Below are 26815 nucleotides of genomic sequence, written 5' to 3' on the forward strand. Positions count from 1 at the left end.
TAGATATCCGAGAATACTTCTGAACATTTAAGCAAGGTGTTGTTGAGGTAGTGCTAGATCAAGCTAGGACTACTGCAGAAGTAGCTTGCAGCTGATGCTAATGCAGAGGGAGCTGGCAGTGGCACTGGATCTAGTTCAGAAATAGCTGCTAAATGAGATACATTCATACCACTTTTCAAGGTTCATAATTTTCTGCTGATGAAGTTGTGTGAAGATCTTATTTTACATCCTAGGGACCAAAGAATTTAATTGTTAATTAGTTGCAAATATCTTCTTCACATTTGTAAATACCAGCTTGATTTAAAAAAACCACAAAACTTTATCTCTATTATGTCTTAATTTTTTTCAAAATATAAGTTACAAAACATTTCTACTTCTAGTTTCAGATAGAACAAAAATTCCAAAGTATTGAATCAGATTTTATGTTCATTAATGTCTTTCTCATAGTATTTTCTAGTTGAGCTGAAATAGGAGGCATTACAAAATAGAAATTCTAAAAATTATTGCTACACGTAATTTAAATCCTAGCATTAACTCAAAGATGCCTAATAACCAAACTTTATTCTGCTTATAAAAATCAGAATACTATATTTTGCCACTCATTAGTTACTACAGAAATAAGCCAGAGGGACAAATTTGGTGTAATTTAGTTAAATAGCACTACAAATTGGAGCACGATTCTCAAGAAATGAATAATAGCAAATATATTTTGTTATGTCTTCCAGAGATCACCCAAGTGAAATATTTGTGCTTGTGGAGATCTGGTGGAAGAAGGTAAATCTCAGTACAAAGTCAGCACAGAATAATGCTCCAGCTCTTTTATGCAGTCAAGTTACCTGCAAGGCCCTATTTAGCTGCAACTCTTTGGGAATTTATACCTCTAAATTGTACTGCTTTGACTAATTGCTGAAGTAATTTTGGTTTATTCCAAAAGAATAATGTTGACATTTTTAAATGAGTATTTGGGATGAATTTTGGGTATAAGGACGAGTGCAAATATATCATGTGCCACCTGAGGCTCCAGAGTGTTTGAGAAAACAGTATTTGCTTTTTCACCATCAGTCATGCTTATCACCAGTTCAGTATTAATATTGCTTACTGAAATAATTAATTTGAATGCAATTAATCTGGATGTGCTTCTGTGTCTATTCTTCTACTTCTCCTTTCCTTATAATTCTCTCTTTTTTTAATTACTGGTTTTAGTCTATGTTTGCTGCACAGTTTATTTCTCATAGCTGGTCACACTATATGAAGTATTTTCTTTCTTTTCTTCTGTTTTGTGAACTACTTTTTATCAACTTCAATCATTTTATTTTAAAATCTTTTTTACTTCTGAGCTTCCTTTTTCATATATTCCCTTCTTTATAAAATATTTTTCAAAAAATGTCTCTTTAGCCTATAAACTTAGCACATGAGAAAGGACTGTCATTGTTACAAATTTCCCACCACATCCCCCTGCAACTTTCCTTTCACCTGAAAGATTTGTCTCCAGTAGAATATATTATTATGTAAGAATATATTATTATGCATCTCTAACACTGTGTCATCTGACAGTAGTAGAATTGTGAATATAGAAAGTACAATTTCCCAGATGTAATGGGTCAGGGCTTTTTTCTGTTATTGCCATAGTTCTTGATTTTACCACACAGGTTACCAAAAAAAAGGGTCAGATTTGCCTCTTAGGACCTGGAGTACAGTAAAATTTTCAGTGATTGCTGGCAGCTTTCACTTAGGTGAAACATTTGCTTTGAAATGTCATAATTCTTCCAAATCTCCCCACTGCTGTGTAGCAAAGTACAAACTAAACCTTCTGTAAAAGTTGTGTATAATCCTTACACTGAGCAAGCTTTCACTTGCTGTGAAAAAAACAAATAGAAGAAACAAATCAGAATCTGTGAATTATAAGACAGGTTTTAGCTTTACATTCAAGCCCAAGGGTATTTTTAAAAATGTGTACAAAGGCATCCCATTGCAAAAGGCAAAAAAAAAGGAAATAACCACTAGATAGAAAATTGCTAACTCTAAAACCTCGAAGAATTAGATTTTCAATTTATTTGAACCATCATAAGACAATCATGAGATATAGCAACATCCATCCCATTAGATCATCTTTCCTTAGTTTTCTAGAAGAAATAATATTCCAAAAACTGTGACAAAGGAAATTATATTCAATCAAACTTAAGACAGATATACTCAGAACTTCTGGTGAGCCACAGTAAATAAGAAAAAAGTTAATCTAGAAATATAACCTGTCTCTAACAGTTCTAGATGTCAGGGAAAGAGTACAAGAAAAGGGGAACTATACATACTGTTTTACCCCAATACATTTCCAGTTGGCAGCCATTTGTAATTCAGTCTTCCTGAGCCATATGTAGTCTCAGAATAATGATCCTCAAGTTTTTTCTTTCCTTTTGAACTTATCTGTTCTCCTTTTAACATCAGGCAAATTTTTAATATTCAGAAATTAAATTATATGCTGCTGCTGCTTATATGAATCTAGGCTTATATTCATGAGTAGAAAAGCTTTAGTGCTTTCTCATTTAGGCCTTGAAATGTATGAAATCTTTATTTCAACCTTGGTGATTCACTCTTTTGTGTGGTGGGTAGGATTTTCTTAAGACATCTCCATAAAGAAGTTTCAAATCTCACAATAGATACATGCTATAGACGCAGTCCTGAAGTTCCTTCAGAGTGAAATAATTTTCATTGACTTCCAAACAACAGCAGAATATATGCAATGTCATACCAAAAACTGGTGCAGGTTCAAGCATCAAGATGAGAAGGAAAGTGTTCCAAAGGGCGAGAGCTATAGGCCATTCTCTTTGCTCAGGGTAGAAGGAAATGAATGTTATAACTACCTTCTAATTTAAACTCTGTTTATGACTGTTTATAATTTGAACATAGCAGAATGAAGGTAGAATCTAATACTTTTTCATTGAATGACTTAGTAAAAGAATATTAACTCTGAAAACGATTTCTGTATAGCCAGACAGTGGAAAGAAAGAAAGTGGTAAAATAAAAATCTATGTAGATAATCATATATAACCTTGGCTGATAATGAGCCAAGGTTTTTAAAGTCAGTATTATTCTAAAATACTATAATTTTAGATTATATGTGGTATCTTGAAGGTATCTAATTTTCAGAAAAAAAATGGGAGCAGCATTTCTTTAGAAGTGAATTCCCTTGTGATTTTAGATAACAAACCACAGAGCAAAGATATTGGAAATATTAATGTCATAACATCTTGCTTAGTTATAATTTGTTTCTCACAACATATATTCATAGAATGACAGACTATCCTGAGATATTCTCATCATACAGAGATGAGATATAATTGAATATTTTTGTTTCTCTGTGTACATTTTTCAGATATATCTTTAACTGCAGAATTTCTTATCTTGATGAAGAGTTTTTCTAAACAACATATAGCTCTGGTGTCCAAATATTTAAAAAGCATTTGATAACTACCTTCATAACTACTTCTTATTGCATAATGTTATCTACCTGACAAGTAAAAAGAAGATGGGATAAAAAAAAGGCTTCTGTAATTTTGAGTAGTAGTCTGGAAATGTCCAAGCCATTATTGTTTTCAGACTCTTTTTAAAAGTAAAAATTTCTGAATTGACAAAAAAAGCAAAATATGAATCGTCCAAAATGCTTCGCCTGTGCAGATCCTAAAATGACAGACTAACAACAAGTTGTTTTGAATTAGGACAACTAAAGAGGAGACTTTGAAATTAGTTATATCCCCTTAGTCTTAACCAATCCCTTCCACCAATGAGCAATGAACACTAGTAGATATAAGTGAAAAAATACCATTTACCTATAAGTGGAACAGTAAAAGGCAAAAAAAAAGGAAATAACCACTAGATAGAAAATTGCTAAATCACAGGAATCCCACAGGAGCAAAGAGAGACCCAAAATGCCAGAAATACACTTCCCAAGATGGTTCCCATGCACCTTGAAAGACAGAAAGAGAATGGTGCCTGCTCTCTTGCCAGGATGGTGCTCCCCAGGTGGCCCATGGATTGGGAGGCAAAGGGAGAAAGGGTGGTGCCCAAAAGGAACCCTCCCAGGAAGGCGGCAGCTTACGGAGCTGCCCTAGTGGCAAATGAAGACTCGCCAGCATGTGTGGGGACAGCTCTGCTGCCCACTGCTCCTTCCTGCCACCCACTGCACTCTGCCGGTGCTGGTGCTGATGTCCTGACCCACTGCTGTGCTGCGGGGAAATCCACTCTGTCGGAGCTGATATGGGGGGAGCCAGCCTCATGGGACCAGCTCAAGCTTCACTGCCTATGGAATTCGCAAGATTCACTCTAAAGTCGGTTTCTAGTTGCAAAATGCAGCTCTTCCAAGTTGCTACAGTGGCAAGCCCAGATACCAACCCAAAGAAACCCTTTCAAAAGGACAGCATCCACCTTCAGCAAACTCCACCAGGCAAAGAAGGGAGTCAGCTTGGGTGGCCTGACCATGGCATGTCCCAGCTGCCCCACAATTCTGGTTCTGGATGTGCTGGGGCTTAAAGGGACAATAAGAGATCGATATGAAATACAATGACATTCTGGGTTACCCGTGACAGAAACATAACAGACAAACTAGTCAAATCAAACACCTCAGAAGCCAGCCATTTGCAGATAATTTTATATGCTCTTCAGCATTTCTAGTAGATCCCATTTTGCAACTAGAAAAGCATAAATGACATTTTTATCTAATTAAGAGACAGCAAGCCAAAAAGCAGTGTGGGTGTTTGCTTGAGCTTTGTGCAAAAAAATAGCTGCATAGTGCAGAGAGAATCTTGTTGAGGGGTGAGCATGCATATGTGTCCATGTGTCCATGTGTGAGAATCTGTGTCTCTGTGTGTGTGCGAGCATATCCACATGTGTCCATGCATGGAGCAACACAGAAAATTCTGCAGCAAGACAGGACTCATCTGACAAAACCTTAGACAGTCTATGATCCTTCTCTGAAACTCCCAGAGCCCAAGTGCTGGAAGTACTGGAAGGGTTAACTGCCTGAACTGCTAATACTAACTGCAGTGTTAGCTCATGGGAAAAAAACACTGTAGAGGAGACTTAACTTCTGATTTCTTTAAGTTGCAGAACCAGGGGAATCACTGTTAGCTTGTCTGCTGATGCTTGCAGTGAAGCAGAAATCTCTCTCACATGGAGTTTCTTTCTCAGGGAGAGAGAAAGAAGAAATTCATGGAGTTTCTTTCCTCAAGGGCAGGAGATGAATCATGAGAGAAGTTGTAGGGGGAGGCTGCTCACAGAAACAAAGGAGAGGAAGAGGAAAGCAGAATGAGTAGCAATAGAGGACGCGCGATATCAGGGATATTTGCGAATAGGTTCTTCAGTCAATTAGCACTTCTCTGAAACCAATCACTATATGCTTTAGATCCATGTTGCTTGGCAAAGATAGGGCATTTAAGCATTTTTAAAGGCTAAAACTTGTGATCCAAGGCATAGTACCTTAGAGAGCTTCTTCAGCCTGTTCTTGTACCTTCCAGTGCACAGACCTAGCCAGTGCCAAAAGCCAAAATTTTTTGTGGATTTCACAGAAAAGTAACTGGGAATAATTTTAGGATAAGATAACTGCACTGTATAAACTAGGATAATTATTGGCAATTCCTAAATGCAATTATGTTGTGTATGCTTAAATTAATAATTGTACTTTCTTTGTCCAAAACCTTTGGTTACTCTCTGCCTTCATATAACTTGTCCAGAATACTGAAATCTTCTGAAGCAAGCTTATTCCTTTTGGGAAATTAAAATTCTTCAGATTTATTAATAGTGTATTAAAATAGTTTCCTTAATATTGAACCTCCAAACCTCATCTGTTTGCAGCAGAAAACCTTCAAATCACACAGATGATATTTTTCCTTGCTAACTTCATTCATAAAAATCAACATATTTCCTTGGAGGGTTGGAGAGAAATAATATTTGGAACGAAATGGTTACATGACACTACCTTAAAGTGCAGAAAATTCTTAGACTCTTCCTTATGTAAAACCTACTCATCTCCTCAATAAAAGTAAGTCTTCAGATTTATCTCAGAAATTATATCCACTTCATTTTGTCAAAGTTAAAGTTTCACAGCTTCTCTAGTTTGTCATTGCTCCTGATAAATAAACAAACCAACAAACCCATGACATTAGCAGGCACAGCTAGCAATTCCCAGAGTATTCTTAGGAGAAATATTGCAAATATTGCCATATTCCTGTCACAGGTAGTGTGTTCCAGCCAGAAGCAGTAGTTCTCTGAGTGAAGACTAAATCATAGCTTGACTTTACTGGCAGTAAACCTGTCTGTTTTCCATTATGTTTGTATGTTAGCAAACTGTGATCATTTAAAATAAATTCTGAGCAGACATATAGAAATCTGAAGTTATTGGGCCACGTTCTGCTTTTTTTAATTCTGGCTTTGTCAGGGGGTCTCTGGGATCCATTCCAGCACCCTGCTCCATACCTCTCTTCTCATGAAGGGAAGAGACTTGAAGATTCAATTGGCCAGACTCATTTCCACCCCCCCCCCCCCTGTTTGTTTTTTGTCTTTTTACAAGCTTGGAAATAAACAGCAGGAACTTTATTGTAACAGATAAAAACTCATGGAAACATTGTTAAAGTATTTGTGTAGTTTTAGTCCAATTGTTTTTTGTAAGTAGTTTGTTTCCTTGCAGCCACCTTGAATGGGTTGATTTCATGCCCTGATCCAATGTTTACTGAACTGAAATTGAGGACTGACATCTATTTCGAATTAATTAATGCACTGGATTGGACCCATAATTAATTTATATTCTTGTCTAATGAAATCTATTGGAGGGAGTTATTTTTGACCTCTTTTAGCTGTAGTTAATAGGTCCACCATTTTTATTACATGTACTAGTCAAATTACTTATGCAAATATATCAGACAGGTTGTTGGTTTTCAAGGGTCTGATGCAAGGCCCATTAAAATCAATATGAGTTATCCAGTTCACTTAAATGGACTTCAGAGCAGGCTCTGATACACCTGAGGTGGTGCTGCCTAACAGCATATGGGGTAACTATTTCATGGTCCCTGGTGTTGATTCTAATGGCAATGTCCACTAGGCTTAATTAAAATTCACAGTTGCAGTTGATATATAAATATAAATGGGGACCTACTCTGCACCAGAGACCTTTGTATTTGAAGAGGAAAGGCAGAAAAAGTAGGATAGCCTGGAGGTGTTGCTTCATTCAAATTAAGCATGTTTGTGTGCTGCTTGCTGTGGTAATGACTGTGTAATACAAACATTTAGTTTATATTAGCATTTGGGTAATAGCAGTTCTATGGTTTTCTGTGTCTGAATCCCTGTGATTCATGAGCAAACTATTTGCAGTTCCAACCTGTGAAGCTTGCTTTACAGTCAGGAAACAGGATCATATGCTCCATGGATGACAAAGACAATAATACAGCAAAACATAAGTGTACAGAAAATGTTCATCAAATAACAGTAAGCCTTTAGCAAATCCCTATCCCACAAATATATAATTGTGTCCTTGACAATGAGCACTTATTGACTCAACACTTTAAGTATTGTAAAGGGTCTTTTCTCCAAAATCATCAGTTCATGAGCTCTATTTACTGTAAACATGGTTTGATGGTTAGCACATTGCAATAAAAATTTATTTAAAAGCATCTGTTTGATCTGATAACAATAAAATACAGATATATCCAGCTGTAGTTATTGTAGTTCATGGAACAGTACATAACAAATTTCATTTGCTTTAAAGACTGGTCTGATTTTTATGGGTTTTTTGGGTTTGTTGTTGTTGGGGGTTTTTTTTTTTGTGGTTTTTTTTTTTGTTTTTTTTTTTTTTTTGCTTTTTTGGTTTTTGTTCTGGTTTGTTTTTTTTTTTTTTTAATCTACGTCTGATACTTAACTTCTCATAAAAGTGTGAAGGTGCATGTGAGGTAGCACTTCTGGTCTGTAGACTATAACTCACCAGCACAGCTGTGTGAGTAATTTTCAAAAGACATAGGACAAAATTAAAATGTCAGGTTTTAGGACCTAATTAAAATGTCTTTTTATGACATACAAGTAGATGTTATATGCACATTTTTAAACCCTTTCTTTAATTTTGGTTATTTGCCATATGCAAGGTAAAAATAAGTGCAAAATAAAACACTGAGTGCAAAGTAAAGCAAATAAGGACATGTACTCAGCTTTCTACTTGAAAAGTTTTGATTTCTTTGGCTATAATGGAACATCAACAATTTACTGCTGTTTTTCATGCGAATCTAAATTCAGACTCAGTCCTTTGCAGTGCAGAGGTTATTTTTGCTGAAATTGTTTTTGTTTAGTTTGCTTTTCATCATGTGCAAATACTGAATTCTTGAGGATTTTTAGTCGTGCTTTTCAGTGAGCATGCAACCTGGATACAAAAAGCTGAAGCTTTTGCACTGTCTTCCTTAGAACTCATCATTTTCAATATATTTATCTCCAAATCATTAAACTGTTTCAAACAGATAATGTTTTTGAAAAAAGTAACCTGTACAATGTCTCCTGCACTCCTGAATGTGGTCTGAAAATGAGAGTCACATGGCACTCAGGAGATGAGTGCTGCCTTGGGAACATCTTTTCTGCATTTGGGAAAAGGTGAGGGAAACATTTTCTTGGCATGCCAGTGTTAGGCAATTGTTGAATCAAATGATATTAAGTGACAGAAAGGATGTGTGGGCCACAAATGGTCCAATTTTCATTGAAAAGGCTTCACTTCAGATTCTGCTGTTTACATGACTTTCATATAAACATACAAGAGGAAAATATTATGTTCACAGTTATGCATACATTTAAAGTTGATTTTAATGCTAAATTGTGTGAGTGTACTACTGTGTGAGTCAGCACATGGAGGGTGTTTCTGACAAGTCTCTCATTAGTGCCAGCTCGTTTTTCACTGCAAACCACATTGTAGTACTAACACCTCCGTTTAATTCTTCACAGTGGCAAGAAAACAGGATGAATATTCTCATTTTTTAGAAGGAAATGTGTCAGTAGCAGATACTGCAATGATGAGCTAAAAATAATTATATAGACAGTAGCTTTGAATACAAATAATTAGTTTTTCATAAATGTTGCTGGAGATTTCAGTTGGAATTAGTTAGTGATTTTCTACATTTGCATATTCTTAATTAGCTTTTTTTATTGTTAGCTTTGTACAAATTAATGTTTTTATAAGTTTTCAAAATTTTGACCAGGAACATTGAATTTATAATTAGGAAAAACATTTATAAATTACATTATGTAAAGAAAATAGATTGAACGTTGGGGTAGAATTTTGGCAGACTTCTTATAGAATGCCAACCAGAGCACAATTTTTCTGTTGCATCTGAAACCAAACACATGTGAACTAATTAACATATCACATGAGTTAATAAGCAAGGGATACTTCTATGAGCTTTGAAGTACATTCTCATCTCATGCACTGTTCTGATCTAAAATGATTTTACTTATTTCAGGGTATGACTTTGGATTTTTTTAAATGTAGTGCAAATATAAAACAGACCTCAATAAGACCCCTGGTTAACCTTACACCTAACTCAACGTGGACACATCTTCTCTGCCCTTGGTGAATATTGCACACTCTAATACAATTGCTATGCAAGTTAGGAAGAACTTTATCCTAAAAATTATTTTCTAACAACCAGAGGGAATAATGATAGAAAATAGTAAGAGAAAATAATAATAGAAAATAATGTTATTAAAAATAATAATAGAAAAATAATCATCCCCGTTCAAAAAGAGCATTCAAGCATTTCTCTAAAATACTGAATTTGGCACAGGATTATTTACATGCATAAGCTCATTATGTGATTGGGCTGCTAAGGCTAAACTGATCAGGGTTACAAAAGTCTGAAAATAATTTTAAACTCAAGGCCAGATTCATAACAAGCAACACATTCAAGAAATATTGAGTTTAAGAGGGGATTTCAATTTACAGAACATATTTGGGTAGAAGCATGTGAATAAACATATCAGGAACAGGAAATTAAACTGGGTCAGAAATGCTCACAAATGTATTATAAATGTAATCTTTCCTGGAACATAAACAGGCAACTACAGCAAAGTCACATATATTGTATCTGTGTGGGGTTAATTTCCATAGTATCAGAACAGATACAGAACAGCTAACACAGGACTATGCAAGGACAAAAGAATGTGCATAAGCAGAACTGACTGCAGCTTAAGTCGTTTTCACTGCCTAAATGCCCCCTAGGCACTGTGAGAAAAGGGTCAGAAATAACAGAAAGGAAAAAAGTACTTTCAAATATAATCATACTTTTTTATTTTTTCCCAGAGCAAGTGCAAACTAAAAAGAAAAGTTTTTTTTTTTTTACTCCACTGTGCAAGATTTGACAGCACTAGTTCTGTATCAATGGAGAGAGAAATATATTCTCCCAATGGCATTTCATCAGTATCTTGGCAGGGTCATGGCCTTATATGTAGTTTCTATGTGACAAAACAAATTCAGCATTTTCATGGGCTACTATTATTATCTGGTAAAGTATAGGACCAAAGTAGAAAAAAATGCAAAATCTAGAATACTTTTAATCTACAAAATCAATCCACTATGTGGTCTGAATGCCTATTATCAACTACCTAAAACCAACTTCCATAAGGCTTTTAAAGTAGCATAAGTAGATTTTTTTTTTTTAGACTAACACATTTATAAAAGACATGTGAAACCACAATCTTTTCAATCCCACACAGAAGTTCACATCTTGGAGGTATGCATGGCGTAATTCTGAATACAAACAGGACAAAATATCACTAGGTTATTATTTTCACTGAGTCAATATCCATTTTTGTTATTTTATGTTTACATTATATCCAGTGAATCAAATACATTTTTCTAGTAGAAAGATTTAATTTAATTAGGGGCATTAAATATTATTAGGAATGTTCTACTGTATGAAGCTTTTCAATTATGATTTTCTGATATAAAGTCAACTTGAAAATCAAAAATTTCTAGTGTATAGAGTGTCTGTAGTAAACAGAACTTTGAGCTCTTTCTCCTTATAGATGCTTCACAAGCAACTGGATGGTAAAATAATGCTGGTATTCTGTTCACCTGGATGCATTAACAGTTCATTTATTTGTACAAAAAGCTATTGTTATTTATGACGGTGGTATCCTGGAAACTGAGCATGTTTTAACAAAGTCCTCACACTGTAAAACCCCAGCCTGGTATTGCAGAATACATGAACAAACAGATATGACCAGTGGATTAAAAGTCATAAAATCATGCCAAAATCCACGTACTCCCTTACAGAGTGTCATGCCTTAATGCAGCAGTAACATTGGACATCTGAGGCCAGAGAACAATGCTTGCACCTTTTCAAAAGCCAAGATAAAACCTACCCATGACTTTTGTGCTTGTCTCCTTTGCCTCAGCCCAAGTCAACAGCAAAATTGCTCCCCCCTGTCTTTTACAGAGGGGGTGACATTAATTTGTCTTACCTTGTCTCTAATGATCATATTATATTTTTTACTCAGCTACTGCAAATTGACCTGGAAAGATTAAAGGTATGGAGCTAAATTCTGGAGATTTTTCTCTTTTTCTTGCACATGAAAACTACAGGAACCCATCACATCACTTCCATGGGAGATCCTGATGCACAACGTTAGGACAGCCAGCTCCTTAGAAATTAGTTTCCACAAACACATCTTATGTTTCTGCTGATAAAATTCAGTTGCAATGGTTTTCATAGGAAAGAAGAAAGACTTAGGTATCTGGGACAACTTGTTTATATACATGACCACAAAAAGCTTTCCCCAGTATTTTCTTCCAGCAATGGATGTAAGCATGGAATATTTTATTTATTTAGTTAGTTATCTATTTATTTTGTTTATTTATTTATTGTCAGCTGTCTGAATTAGTTAAAGCTTGAAATTCTAAAGCCACATTTTTCTTTACTTGTATCCTGGAAACCTATCTATGAATTCAATTCTCTATCATATCAAGCTAAGCTGAAGAGTCAGAGTGATAAAAAAACTAGACCAATAAAAATTTTTATTGTTACTTTATAAAACCATTTTTCTTAATTTAGCTTAAAATTATAACTTGAGGGCTATTTTAAGGCTTTCCAGATCCTAGGTGAAAGACAAGATTTATTAATATTTTGGTATTAACCCTTCTATGTGCACCTGGCAAAAGAAGTAATAGGATCAAAATAAATGCTGAACTTGAGATTTAGAAGCAAAATTCTGCAACAACAACAATGGAGTTAATATGAGACAAAACATTTTTAATGCTGCATTTTGCACTTAGATGTGTTTTTATAAAAGTTGGGTTCCTTCTTTTTAAAAAGTTAGTAACCAAAATCAGGTGCAGAAGTTCCTGTCTATCTCAAAGGCAGTATGAATAACTACTGAAAGAACAGAATCCCTAAACGTTCCTTTTCCTCTTGTAGGACCAGCTGATCCACGCCCTCCAACTTGCAGCGGTGACAGGTTCCCATGTGCGTACGTGCAGCAGTGTTTGCCCCTCGCCGCGCGCTGCAACGGGGTGGAAGATTGCTTGGATGGAAGTGATGAGATGAGCTGCCCCATGGAGATGCCCACCACTACGTCCCCGGGCTCCTGCAAGGAAGCAGAGTTCCTGTGTCCTTCCCAAGGCTGCGTCCCATCCCTCCTGCTGTGCGATGGGGTGCCCGACTGCCGCCTCAGCGAAGATGAAGCTGGTTGCCGTAAGTGACGTCCATGGCGGTGGTTATGGCAATGTTGACTTACCTGCCCAATCCAGTGATGTTTTAGGAAAAGAAAAGAGCAACACAGTGAAGTTTAGTGCAAAATTCATCATTCCCTTGTCAAATAAACCCCTATTTGTGTCACATATAGTGTATTATTTGCTGAGATGCTTTAGATTTCTAAATAATTTTGCTTATGCATTTTAATTTCCTTGCTATAATTTGGTAAATGTTTCAAAAAATTGCAATTGTGTTTCTGTTAATATTTACAAGCATTTCCACATTTTTTCCCTAAATCAGTCAGCTGCATTTGCATTGCCTCTGTAACCTCTGATCATGATATGACAGAAAATAGGCTTCTGCAGTTCTGTTATTCAGTAACATTTAAGGCAGTCCTGACCTTTCAAGGATTTTGAAATCAAGCCTGTTCATGAAATAGCAGCAATCTCCGCCCCAAGCAAGGAAAAGGGCTCACAAACAAAACACAAGGTCAATAGGCTTTGAAATGTAACTGCAATGAGATGCCATGGAGAAGCATCTGAAACAAATGGACACAAAAGTGAGTGTCTGCCATTCAAAAATATTTCATTATTAGCAGGTGAACTGAGGCCAAATGTCTCATTCCAGGAACTTCAAAATAATTAGCTAGACAGCATAAAAAAGAAAAATAGGCTTTTTACATATAAACACTTTTCTTCCTAAACCTGTCATGCTCTAAAACTTTTTTTATATTTTTCTTATCCTTATCAGAATGAAAAAAAATTGGTAAAAAATATCAGTTTCCAGTGGATTAGAAATTCATGTTCTTTAAGGTTTTCTATCAAATCTACTAAATATAAATGTAGGCTACTGCACATGCCATTTAATTTAGCAAAGTAGTCTACCAAACTGGTATGGACTTGGCAGACTATGTGTAAATCTTTTGTTTTGAAGTGAACTCTGTGGTTTTGTTGGCAGAAGACATGATTTTGGAGATAACTTTGATGTTGAATTCTACATACCCCGAAGACATGTAGAAATTTTGCATGTTCCTTTCTTCAAATAAACCTCTCATGGTTAATCATTTGACCTTGTTTCCTCCTCAATCTCTCCTCTGATACAGGCGTCTATGCTGTGTTCTATTACATGCACATCCCAACTCCACACCACAGAACCTCAGAATCTGAAAGCCAAAAGATTTCCATGATTTTGTGTATTACCCAAACAACTGAGATATTGCTTTGTTATGTTTATTTGACTGCTTTGACTTCAAAACAAAACCCAGGGATTAAGAAGAAATTAAATCCTGGTCTATTCAAAGAACAAATATTCTCCATAGCTATTTCACAACTTTGGGGTTCTCAGTCTGAAGGAGACTTAGTCAAGTCTGTACTTCATTGTTACTCCAAAATTTGGTTATATTAAATAAATATGTAAGCCTTGATAGTACAAGATAGAAATACAGAAGCAGGAATTCTTGTTTCTTCACTGAAGAAGATAATTCAGAGAAGCAAAGCAAAGCAGAGAAGAGGGCAAAGCAAAAAGAAAATTATTTGTGCTAGTTTGGAATTAAATCCGTGGAAAGTTGATTAGTGTCACAGCTGGTGCTGAGATCCAACTGCGTATGCCAAGAGACCAGTGTTTCATCTTTAGCTTCCTACTCTTAACAGGTGAAAACCCATAGAAGTTTGTCAACTGGGGAAGGTCAGAGAAAAAAATTAACTATCTCCAAAATTTCATTCTTTTATTGGGATTTATGCATGATCTATAAAATTGATTGTTGTGCTAGTAACTCCAACCTATCTGTACTCTAATAATAGTACAGATTGAAAGTAGGGATTTATTTTTTATATTTTTTTCCTTGGTGCAGATCAAATCTACCTGCTCATTTTACAAAACTTCAGTTTAGGAATTACTGACACTTTGCATTTTGTGTCGCATAGCAATTATATTCATTTAAGTACAAAACAAAACACTTAACATGATTTAAGTGTAGAAGAAAAATGTTCTGGGTTCTGAATTCAGGAATTCATCAGGGAAATTTTCTTTTTTGATAGACTGGTTGTCAAAATGCACATTGCAGAGATTAAGAATAAAGCCCTAAAGGAGACCAGGACAAAAAAACCCCAACCAAACAAAAAAACATTGGTTATGTCCTTTCCAAAACCACAGCTTCTGCCACAGAAATGCTTTTCTTCACAACTTAGGGATTTATGCTGACAGAATTTCCTGTAGAGTTCACATAGCAGTTAAGATGTACAACATTATGCTAATACTGTTTTATACCTACTCATGAAGTGGATTTTGTTACTTGTTGCATTTAACAAAAAAAAAATCCTGGAACTGTTTTCCAATTAAAGATGTTCTACTTGGCTGTCTCTCTTCTTGCTGGAAATTTTAGGGAAGGGTATATTACCTCACCTATTTAGTCTTTTCTTTGATTGATTAATATACTAAGGGTGTAAAACAAACATATTAACATCAGTGGGATGTATACATTAGTTTTCCACAGACCAACATTCTTTTCCGCCTGCATCATCTGACTGAAGTTCAAATAGCAATGAATAAAAAGTCATTTCTCAATTTTCTGTAGTGCAACAAAATGTATCTCTTGTAGTTTTGGTAAGTGTTAAATACCTATGAAATATTAAAAATTTTATGCTTTCAAAGTGGCTGTGATATCATTATCTCTTCTACTGGTTTAATTTGCACCTGGAAAATTAAATATAGATGAAAACTGGATATTTTTATTTTCATATCTTTACTGCTTTCAGTACCTACATGTGGTCTTTATATTCTTTACCTCAGCACCAGTAACTTGGTGCCATTGTCCTTAACTGCAAAATTTTTAGCTCTTAGGTCCATTGCTATGACTGTTCCCTTAGAAATGTGTTAAAATAATGTGTAAGAAAATTGATTCATTTTGAAACTAGTTTCTGAATGAGAGTTAATAATGTTTGCTGATATCTTTTTTATGGGTTTTGTTTGGGATTTTGCAGTATACACTCTCAACATTGTGAGTCAATATGCACTCCTTCACAAATATTACATGGGAAAATTTGGTTTCTGTACCATCTGTGGTCTGTATTTGTTTACTTATTTAGCATCTCAGTAGTAAAGTTGTATGTCTTTGAAGATGAAAGCTTGGAGAGGTCACACAGTTGTAAGTTTATATCCTACAGTATGAATCAAGCTTTCTGCTAGTTTTTGAACAGTGAGGAAAAAAATACAGCTGATGATAACAACCATCTTATTTTTCATTTCAGCCATTAAAGATTGTTCCAATGGTTCTTTGCTATGTGCTTCAACTAATCAATGTATACCACTCTCCCAGCGTTGTGACGGAATTGCAGACTGCATTGATTCCAGCCTTGATGAGTCTGGCTGTTCAGGTACTTAGTTTTGCATTAAAAAATCATTTGAAACAAGGAAAGTGTAGTTATTTCTTACTGAATGTTTTGGCAGTCCTCAAACTTGACTGAGGTTCCTCTGCTAAAACTTTGTCAAATTATATTAGGCATGAATTTTCCTGATGAAAGTATGACACAGGTGAAAGTGAGAAAAAGATGAAGAATAATATACTTAAAATCTTTACATCTTCTTAGGGGATGTTTGTTGCCGTATAAACACTTTGCTCAAAAAAACCCAACCTTTTGTAGTATACTTTTAGGATTTCCCTTGATTTCAGGCACATGAGTTAACTCATATTGTTGAGTAAAATGCTTGTTTATTTGTGGCTTTCTTGTTTTTGGTTTTTTTTTTTTCCAAGCGTATTACAAATTCAGGTTGTAAAATAAACTAAATAGCATTTGTTTTAACGCAGTGCATTTGACAAAATATTCAGGTTTGATTTGTAGTAGTTAAATGGTGGAGAAATATAAGTAGAGAACAATAATGCACATTCAATGTGAATTAGATTTTTATTAACAAAATCTAACAAATACATAGATGATGGTGATATAAATAATTAAATCTAAATTCAAAATGTCCCTTTCAGTTACAGAAAGATACTGCATCTCTTCCCCAAGACAGATACAAACTCTTGACCAGTTCTGTGCTGACAGTACTCTGCCAGTTTTGCTCAAGTTGCATTAGCTGAGAATTTAACTCTCTTTTTATAATTTTTATGAGTTATGTGATAAAATTCACAACACGTTTGCATTGCAATTATATAATTCATTATAATATATTAAATGTCTATTCACAAACTAAAAGTTTTACAAACACTTATTGGTAGGAGGCATCCACAAGTTTCTTTGGGAGTGAAATTTGACCACAGGTATAGTGTTCACTATCTCCCATAGCATCATGAAATGGTTTGGGTTGGAAGGGACCTTAAAGGGACCTTAAAGGTCACAAATTTCCAATGCCCCTGACTTAGGCAGGGACACCCTCACAAGCCCAGATTGCTCGTGTGAGAGAAGGAATCATACTTCAACATTAAAAAATACCACTTTTACAATGATTAAAGAATTCATACTTCAGAAATTTGATTTCTAAAAGTTATTTTAAATTAAAAGGAATTTATCCAATATAAAAGAATATAGAACGTAAACTAGTAAACATGCATAACAGTAATTTTAAAATCTTCCATTATTTTTTCAGAAAGCAGACCTTTTAAGTAAGTAATGCACTTTTCAAAATTTAATCTTGAAACTGGAGGTGTCTGCACTAAATAGTGTTGTTATATGCTGCAATAAACAGTTTCATTTTGCATATATCCAAAACTCTTTAGGTCTAATTAGTATATTACCAGTTATTTTCATACTGAAGAAGACTGAGGGGATTTTTTTTTTTTTTTTAATTTTGAGTTTTTTCTTGCTAAAGCAATGTAAAACCACACTTCAGTAAAACTAAATGCGGTGATGTGGAAATCTAAGGGACATCAAGAGGTTTTAAAGAATATCACTAAGTACTTAAACACCTTTTGTCTTTTAAAGGTGATTTCCCTTGTTCTTATGAGAATGTGATTCTAAGTGTTAAAATTCTGAATATCTTTAACAGAAGGGTTGGTCACAAAGGAGTGTCTGTTCACCAGCCCTATATAAACCTGTTACTAATAATGTAGATAATGCAGACTTAGGTACTAATTAAATACTATTTCAATTCTTTTGGGTCTTATTTTATATATTCCCGTTATTTGAAAATCAACTAAGTGGCAAAAATTCAATTTCTGGAGTCAGATGAAAATCTTATTTGAGAAAACTTCGAAGCCTGTTCAAGTGAAGCATCAGGATTTCAATATGCTCAAGAGCACTCCATTGCTTGTAATATTCTTAAGGCTTCACACTTGTATCACCAAGTCCAGATCTAAAAGAAAAAAGTGTTGGAAGTGCTAAGCATTCAAAAGGACAGGTGTGAATATTTTGCCATTTTGAAAGTCAGATAATAACAAATGTAGTGAAAAAGAGGGGGAAATCAGAACTTTTACCTTTATGTTTGCAGCATGCCCTGAAGAATACTGCAAAAATGGAGGAAAATGCATCATCAAAGATGACATTCCATTGTGCCAGTAAGTTTCATTGGCAATTGACTTGTGTTGACATTGGAGAAAGCTGCTGTTGAAAGAGATGGTTAGCTCCCCAGAGATTGAAATTATATTTGGTAGAAGTGTATTTTAAAAAGTCTCTGTATGTCTATTTTTATTTACACTTAGTGAGTTAAACCACATTTTGAGAAGAATGTTAGTTATCAGATAGAATTTTCTATAACATTTATATTTCATTTCATGAGAAAATCTGTTGGCCTGACACCCTAAGTTTTCTGTCTCATGTTTCTCATCAACATTTAAAAACACATATTTCTGTGCCTTATTTGCAGCAGGGTGTTGTATACCTCAGATTTTACAGCAGGCCACATACTCATCTTTATCTTCCTGTTAGGCATTTGGAAAAAATAAAGAGTTTTTTTCCACTTATCTCCCTGCAAAAAGGGGTTTAAAAATATGCTTGCCGTTTTTTTTTCTGGAAATACTCTCTGATAAAAAAATAACATATGCAATTCTGGTGTAGAATGTACAAGTCATTAGAAAGAGTCTCAGGATATCTGAAGCAACTCATTTACACAAGATATCGCTGTTTCCCTTTGGGAAATTAGAGGAGACTTTCTAAGTGCAAAGACAGTGATGGCATGTGTTATCATGCTTTTGTCCTTCACATGCTTCAGTGGAGCTTGCTAGAGTTTGCCAAATTACTAAAGAAGTAACTGTTTTATCACAGCAGCTATCTTAGTCAAGATTAGATGCTAAGGTTTGTCTCCTAGTTGCCAGGAGATGCGCATTAATAAACCTACTTTGTCTTTCAGGACAGGTTTATCCTTGATCGGATGAAGAAATGTAATATATAACATAGAAAATATAGGGACATTCATATAGGGTGTTTCAATTTGGGTCCCAGAAAAGACTGTTAATAACCTGCAGATTTCCCCAAAAATGTCCACTATAATAGAACAGAGAATGGTCTCTTGACAGAGAATGGCAAGAATCTTGGAATTTCATCAAGGTGGCTGCTTCAAAATTTTTTGAACCCATAAAGAGAGAAAGGGCACAAAAACCATAGGGAAAGATTGCAGAATGAAAAGTCAGCAGAAAATAAAGGGATTTGCAATAGGAGCTTTGTAATTTGTAGATTAAACCATTGATCAAAAATAAAATTGCTTGTAGAGACAAAGCTCTGGGAGAGTAATTGAGATTTTAAGTGCACAAGGGAATTATGAGAATTGAGCTTCTGTTGAGACTTGTAAGAGAAAGTAACCCAAACTAGCAAATCTTTTTTATCCACAGAAATACAAGACAGTTAGAATAAAAACAATAAATTAAACTAATAAATAGTGTAGTTTACCTCAGCATTCAGTAAGAAACATATTTAATTCTGATGTAATGCACAGACAATCTGAAAAAAAGGCACAGGAAAAAAAAAATTCCTTAACTGGGAGGTTAACATAACTTCAAAAGCTTTACTTGCTTGTGTTCAAGAAATTGGTCATCTCTACGCAAGAATGCAATAGTGCATGTTAAAATAGGATTTCTGAAAACTGCATGTAGGGGAAGTGGCTGGAGAACAATAAATGAAGAAGAAAAGGGGTGGCCAGATCAACAGTCTGATATCAATACCATTCAAGGCTTTGCAATGTTTTTAAGGAATTACTTATATATATAATAACAGGACAGTTACCCACTACTAAGATAACCTTTTGCATGACTTTTTGAAATTGCACGTCAAGACCATAAAAAGACAAAAAAACACCCCAAAAATATACCTAAACCAATTTAAAATGTAGAAGTATATCAGTTTCTGATACCCAGGGGAAAACAACAAAACCCCCAAAAACCTCAAAACAACTGAACAAAAATAGAAATTATCATGAAAAATATTCTATTTTTTTACCTTTTAGTTCTCAGTTCTTTCTCTAAGTTTCCTGAAAAATAAATTATAAATTTAGCAAGAAATATCCTCCTCCCTTGAGAACAACTGTTCTTCTAGACTGCAGGATAGGTCAGGAGAAAAAGCAGAGTATGTAAGAGTGCAGGAAGCCTATTCCACAGCAAGAAGACTTGAAAAGAACAGAGTCTAGGTACTGCCCTGCCACAGAAGTGACAGAGTCTTCCTAGACACCCAGAGGTAATTGTGTCAGGATCAAAGTGCTCTTAAAAGTCCCTGGGTTTGACTAATACTATCCAGTGACACAGCAGAAAAGGAGAAAATTTCTTAACATATTATTTTCTTACTATTTTATCTGGCAAAACGGATTTTGATCTTCCCCCAAGTGAGATGATTTTGCTGAAGTTTCTATAAAACAAAACCTGAGTCTGGAGTTTAAAAGTCATTCTCAGGTCTCCCTGAGAATGTTGGCTTAACAAAAAATTAGTGTGGACTCAAAGCTTCATTTGTTCCATCATGTTCCTATAAGAACTGAAATTGCTGCACATTTCAGGTTAGTTTGAGGTACACTGATAGAAAAGAAGAGAGTTTCTGGAAAACATTTTCGCTGGTGATAACAGCTGAGTTTTTCTGTAGGTTTAATGCAGTGGGGCTGAAGTAGTTGACTGTATATGCTTCTTCCAGTAGTTTAACCTGCAAGCATGGGAACAGTGAATTTGCATTAGCTGCTGAGGTAAAAGAAAGCCCTAAAATTTGAACTATTTGAAGAGACTGAAAGCAGATAGTAGATTTTATACATTTAGTGCTTCTCAAGTTCCTTTGATGCTGTATGTTTTTACATGTGTGAACTAGTGCAGCTTAGATGTATATATAAAGTTAATACTTGGGGCACCACCCTGTCCTTCAAGGGAATGTAACTAAGAGGGATCAGTAGGAGTGGCAGGTGGGCTCTGACATCCCTCTGTGAAGAGATGTCTGTAGACCTGGTGGAAACAAAAGCAGTGGATACAAGTCTAGATAAAATTTCAGTATATATTGGAGTGGGTAAGAAAGCTGATGTATCAGATTGCTGTAATTTTTGTTCTTGCTGCTGAAAACAGCTTCTCTAGGCTGGTGCATAATGACTGCAATAAGATCAGTGAGATGCCCAGTGTTTGAGAATGTGACTGCTTAGCTCTGCTGGATGTTCTCAGTGAGGGTATGTGAGTAAAGGCAGGGCAGTGGTGCTTGGGTGATGGTTATCTTCCTACTTGAACAAAACACAGCTTGATGGCTGTCCTGCTCCTGCTTGGTAAGTGAATTTTTGAGTTAGCTTTGAAAGTCACTTACACTTGTTTCTGCTATTTGGTCAGGAGAGTAATTGGGGTGCATATCAAACACATTTGTCTTGTACTTTCTGTTTCATGGGTATTTTCTTTGTCTGCCAAAGTAGATGGAGCTTTAATCTGAAATTCTATGGCCACTCTCATTTGGCAAAATGTGACTCCTATTTGTCCTGACTGAGGTCTCTTCTGTAGTCAATGAGCAGCCAAGTGGCTGGTGCTGGCAATCAGCTACTGTGATTGCACCAGCAAATCATGATATTCTGAGCAATAATAACTAGAATTTTTGCAAGTTCAATCCTTCAATTTCAAAATAATTTCTTTGATTATATGTGTGCTTTCCCCAACTCCTTGTCCAACTTGTTTCTTTATGTTTGTTTTATTTTTGCTTAAAAGTGAGACCACAGATTCCTGGAAACATAGGAGAGGAATATAGAGGAGAACAAGCAAGCTAGGAAAAGTGTGTTTCTAACACACTAAAGTGGAAGGATGAGGCTTCAATGACTGTACTAGCATTGAAAGGAAAAAAAAAAGAACAAACCACTGAGAACAGAAAAAAAAAAAAAAAAACAAACCAAAACAAAACACCAAACCAGATTCTTCATACATGCTTTTCATTCTCATGCAACTGGACAAGAGTAATATTAAACATGCACATTCAAAATGTACTAAACTTCACATATAATAAATATTAAATCATCATTGAATCACCAAATGGTTTGGGTTGAAATGAACCTGTAAAGTTCACCTGATCCAAGCCCCCCTGCACTGAATAGTTTCATCTTCAATTAGATCAGGTTGCTCAGAACACCATCCAACACAACTGTGACTCTACCACATCTCTGGGCAATATATTTCAGCATATCACAAAGTTGGTTATAAAAATTTCTTTCTTCTATCTAGTCTGAATCTCCCCTTCTTCACTTTAAAACCAGTATTCCTGGGCCTGTTTCTGCAGACCCTACTAAAAATAGAATTGTTTAGGTTGGAAAGTACATAATACAATGCTTGACTTTCCCTTCATTTTACACAAATATTTTCAACATATTATACCAAATTTCACAGTAGTTACACTAACTAGTACTAAAGACCATATGAGAGCACTTTTATTATTGTCTGAACTGTAAGAAGTTTCTATCCTTTAGCAAAAAGAAAAAGTAATTGCACTCACCTAATTAAACAATCCTATTACAGATTAGAAATAAATCTTCATTAAACAGTTTTTAAATTCACTGGTTATGTAACATCTATCTAACTGATCTCTGGAGATTGAAATTGCAAGGAGTCATTATAAATAGATAATTAAATATTAGTCTTTGTAGTTGCATATCTAAATGCTGATTTGGCCCAAAACAAAAAAAACCCCAGAATTATTTTGTTTGTTTCTTTTATATGATAAAAGTAAAGAAGATTACTTTCTCTTTTGTTTCTTTTAGAAAAAGAATTGGTTTTACAGGGTAACCATTCATTCAGATAAGTGGGATTCTTGCCTATTCTTTTTAGAAAAGCTAAAGGTTAATTTGTCTTCTATTTTTTACTTCTTTCCTTCTCATTTTTGCAATGAGCTTATTACTTTAACACAAATGATCTCTTTTACACTGCAAACAAAGTACTTTATCATGAGTAGTACAGTGGCAAACAGTATTTCACAAAATTTAGAGAAAAAAAGGGAGTGTTTTTGGTAGTTGAGACATTTTTTCAGAATCTGGTTTTCTTTTCAAAATACTAGCTTCTAGTAAGTGTGATAAATTTTTGAGAAGCCCTGCAAGTGGCATGCAGCATTACATAATGTCTTGGTAGACTGTTTGATACCTTTTCCAGTTAAGTATCATCTATGGCAAAGGAGGTAACTCTTACATCCTCACTGGACAATATCTTCCAGTGAGGAACAGATTCTTCTTAGTTTTTTTCCTAAATGTGTTTGACTTTGGATCTACTCTTACTTGCTCTGTGTTACTGGATTTTTGAGGACTGATGGTGATAGTTATTTTTAAAAACTAAAAGTGGGAGGAGTGTTTTTATATCACACAGGATGGCAGGAAAATGGAGTGATAATAGTATTCCAGCCTAGGAAAATAAAATGTTTGGAAGCATCTGGAAGGTGATTCGATGGAAATATGAAGTTTAATACTGGTGATATAGAAACACCAATTCATGAGTAAAGAGAGTTTATAAAAAGAGAAGAAAGCAGTTTCCATTTCAGTTACATTCTCTCCTGCTCCTCTCAGAAATTCCCACCTCAGAGGGAGGATTTCTGGCATAGCAGCTGCTGATTCACTGCAGATTATTAATGGTTCAAACAAAGCAAATTGGTACTGATTTCACTTCTTCCCTAAGAATTTTTTTTAAGGTTTACTGAACAAGTGGGACGGGGTAAATTGATAATACTATAGTGAGCATATACACCTACTCAGGAAAGTTTGAGTCAAGAAAATAAATTGTACATGGAGGAGCAATGAAATAAGGATGTAGCCATGAATGAAAACAAAAGCAATGATGAATAATCAAAAAGATAAAGCACTGGAAACCAATGTCATGTTAAGGTTTGGATTTTGGGAAGCAAAGATTTATCTACAGGACATATCTACATAGCTGGTAAAGAGGTTTTTTTTTCATATCTTTCCCAAGTCTCATTTGAAAAGTGATGCTGGTGCAAATTACATAATAAATTCAGGCTACCTGAGTTGGGTAAAATTAAGAATAGGAAGACAAGTTAATACATCTATTCTCCAGAACAAATTAGACACAATTTGTCATGAAAGAAAATATACAATATATTGATGGAAATGCATTTTAAATGTTTGCTTACAGAAAACTGTTTCCTAAAGTTTTTGTTCAGTCTTGATCCTTTCTTATTTGGAAACTTTTCATGAAAGCAAGATGCTTGATACAACAATACTCTTGCCTTTTAGTTTTGCACGTTTCTAACTTCATAGCCTTTTCCAAAGGAAAACCCCAGGGGGATTATGGTGCAGTGCGACAAAAACTTAGCTGCAAAAATCTTAGCATTTGGTCTGTTTTGCAATAGTTGGGATGAACCAGCTCTTGCTTCCCATTCACAGGATGTTCTGTGAAAATTCCACAACAACAACAACAACCACAACAACAACAACAACAAAAAAAAAAAAAAAAAAAGGAAAATCTTTTGAATCCTTCATATATCAGAATTTACAAAATAGTGTTCCTTCATTTAGGAAAATATATGTCAAATTTGTTTAATGAGTTGGGTTTTTTTTCATTTAGTTGTATCAAGTGACTTGAAAGTAAGTACATTTGGCCAAAACATGTTTTTCTAGTGAGAAACTTAACACTGAGCAATTATCAATGGCATACACTGGCTATCTTTTGTATTTAGAAGGAGTTTACTTCAAGTGTTGCTCTTCTTCCTCTGCAGATAATAAAATGATCCTGAGGTGAGCTCTTTATCACATTGAAGCCAGCTGCTTCATACATTTGCAACTTCTAGAAATGAGGAAAAAAACCCTCTGATATTTATCTTAGTCAAACCTAACTGAATACACAGGGCAGTTTGCCACCTTGTGCAGTGAGGCAGGGACATGCTATGAAGTTCTTTTATGAGAGGCCTGAGTCAGTTGGTCACTTGATCCAATGATTTCAGAAGGAATCTGTCTTTTTCCGGTTTTCTTATTATAGAACCAAAACAAGGTTGTCCCTATGTAAATGCTAAAGTTTGACTGCACGTAATTTAAAGCCAGATGTTAGAGTCAATTAAATAAATACAACTGAACAGACACAAAGGATGGTCTCACAACACATTTCTGATCATGTTTTTTAGAATCTCTAACATTTGATTCAAATGTAAATCAGACTTCCTCATTTAACTCTCTACTTTTTGGCTTTTTTTTACAGAAAAACATATTTCAAGATATCTTTAAAACTGACAACAAAATAAGTAGCTTATAGTCTTTCTCTGTTTTCCTGAGGTGAAATATTACTGTGACAAATGTAAAAAGTTTTGCTTGAATGATCCATTGATAGAATCAGAAGGGCACTCACAGTGGAAGTGCTTATTTTAAATAAGGCCCATTGGTCATTTTGGAAAAAAAACTATGAACTACATATTTTGAAATTGCCTCTTCATTATGTTTGCTGAGTGAGGAGATTTTTACAAAGAAAAAGAAAAATCAGCAAGGAATTTCTGGGACAATTTTAAGTTAAAAAAACTTGATGAACTCTTTGTACAAGCTTTTCCTGCAAAATTTTGGAGTTGAAAGGTGCTAACACAGCTTTGGGAATAAAAGTGACTGCATGTTTTGTTATAAAAGGTGATTTTCCTACATTATCAATGTCATTGCAACTCTCAAGATCAGAGAGAGAATTATATTTAGTAGCTGAACAAAATAATTGATGTTTTAATTTGAAGACACTATAATCTTATTGAGAAGGGTATAATTTAGTAGCTACAGTGAACATTACTTGGACATATAATAATGATTAAGCAAAAAAATTTCTCCTCAGAAATCAGCCATGGCTGGGTCAGTAATGCTAAATTTTCTGAAAGGATTCAACCTCTCTGATAAATATCCTACATTTCTCATTTGATTTTCAATTCGTTCTTTTAAGAGATTCAAAGCAAAATGAGGAAACTGCAAGGAGTAGGAAACCACAGCTGGATTTTTATTATTACTGAGTGCAATGAACCTTTACCTCAGAACTACTTGTACACAAAACTCTAGACTTTATTACATTTAAAATTCAGGAGATAGGTTTGTCTTCAGTAGGGAAAAGCTTAGGATGTGGGAAGTGTATGTGTAGGAGAGGATGTATTTTGAGTAATGAGAGATTTTTGTATGGGAGAATGTTAATTAATGCTGGATATTGGATGTTTGCCAAAGTCCCCTGAAGGGTTACTCCTACTAATACCAGATGCTCAAGAGTAGAAAATACGGATAGAAAGTTTTAAATCAAAACATTTTTGTTCTATTTTGTTCAAAACAGGAAAGAATAGCAATAGAATAGTAAATAGTTTTCAAAAGAGAGTAAAAAGGCAACAATTGGGGAAGTATAAAAAAGGATTGCAAAGATTCTTGTTCTCCAGCCACTCCTCCTTCACATTCATGTGGCTGTCTTTTGTTGACAGAAATTTAAAAACATCTATTCATAGGCACAAAAATTGCTCTAAATTTTTGGATTATATTAAGTCAAACAATAATTTAGAAGTCTGGGTTCAGATAGTCTTACTTAGACTGAGTTATGATCTTTTTTCAAATTCAGTCTTCCTGGATTTAAGTGAAAGTAAGAAGCAGTACTTGGAATGAAAACCAGTATTTTCACTCTCTAGGATTACACCTGCCTGTCTGCGTATCAGACTTTGTTGTCCAGAATGACAATCAGCTCAGTGTTAGAGTCCTCTCTGTAGGAGGCACCTGGAGGCTGCCAGTTGGATACACCTAATCCAATACAGAAT

At 34.9% G+C, this 26815-nt stretch overlaps 1 protein-coding gene across 1 annotated transcript in view; it reads left to right on the forward strand.

Moving 5' to 3' along the window:
- Positions 1-26815, forward strand: part of MALRD1 (MAM and LDL receptor class A domain containing 1) — a 236196-nt gene that overhangs the window by 173584 nt on the left and 35797 nt on the right. The window contains exons 33-35 of the mRNA XM_041408374.1: positions 12432-12707; positions 15953-16078; positions 18132-18198. Of these exons, the coding sequence (XP_041264308.1) occupies positions 12432-12707; positions 15953-16078; positions 18132-18198 (469 nt within the window). The remainder of the gene's footprint in view (positions 1-12431; positions 12708-15952; positions 16079-18131; positions 18199-26815) is intronic.

This window comes from Onychostruthus taczanowskii, unplaced genomic scaffold, assembly GCF_017590055.1.
Source record: "Onychostruthus taczanowskii isolate IOZ18803 unplaced genomic scaffold, ASM1759005v1 scaffold3, whole genome shotgun sequence".
Lineage (NCBI taxonomy): Eukaryota > Metazoa > Chordata > Aves > Passeriformes > Passeridae > Onychostruthus > Onychostruthus taczanowskii.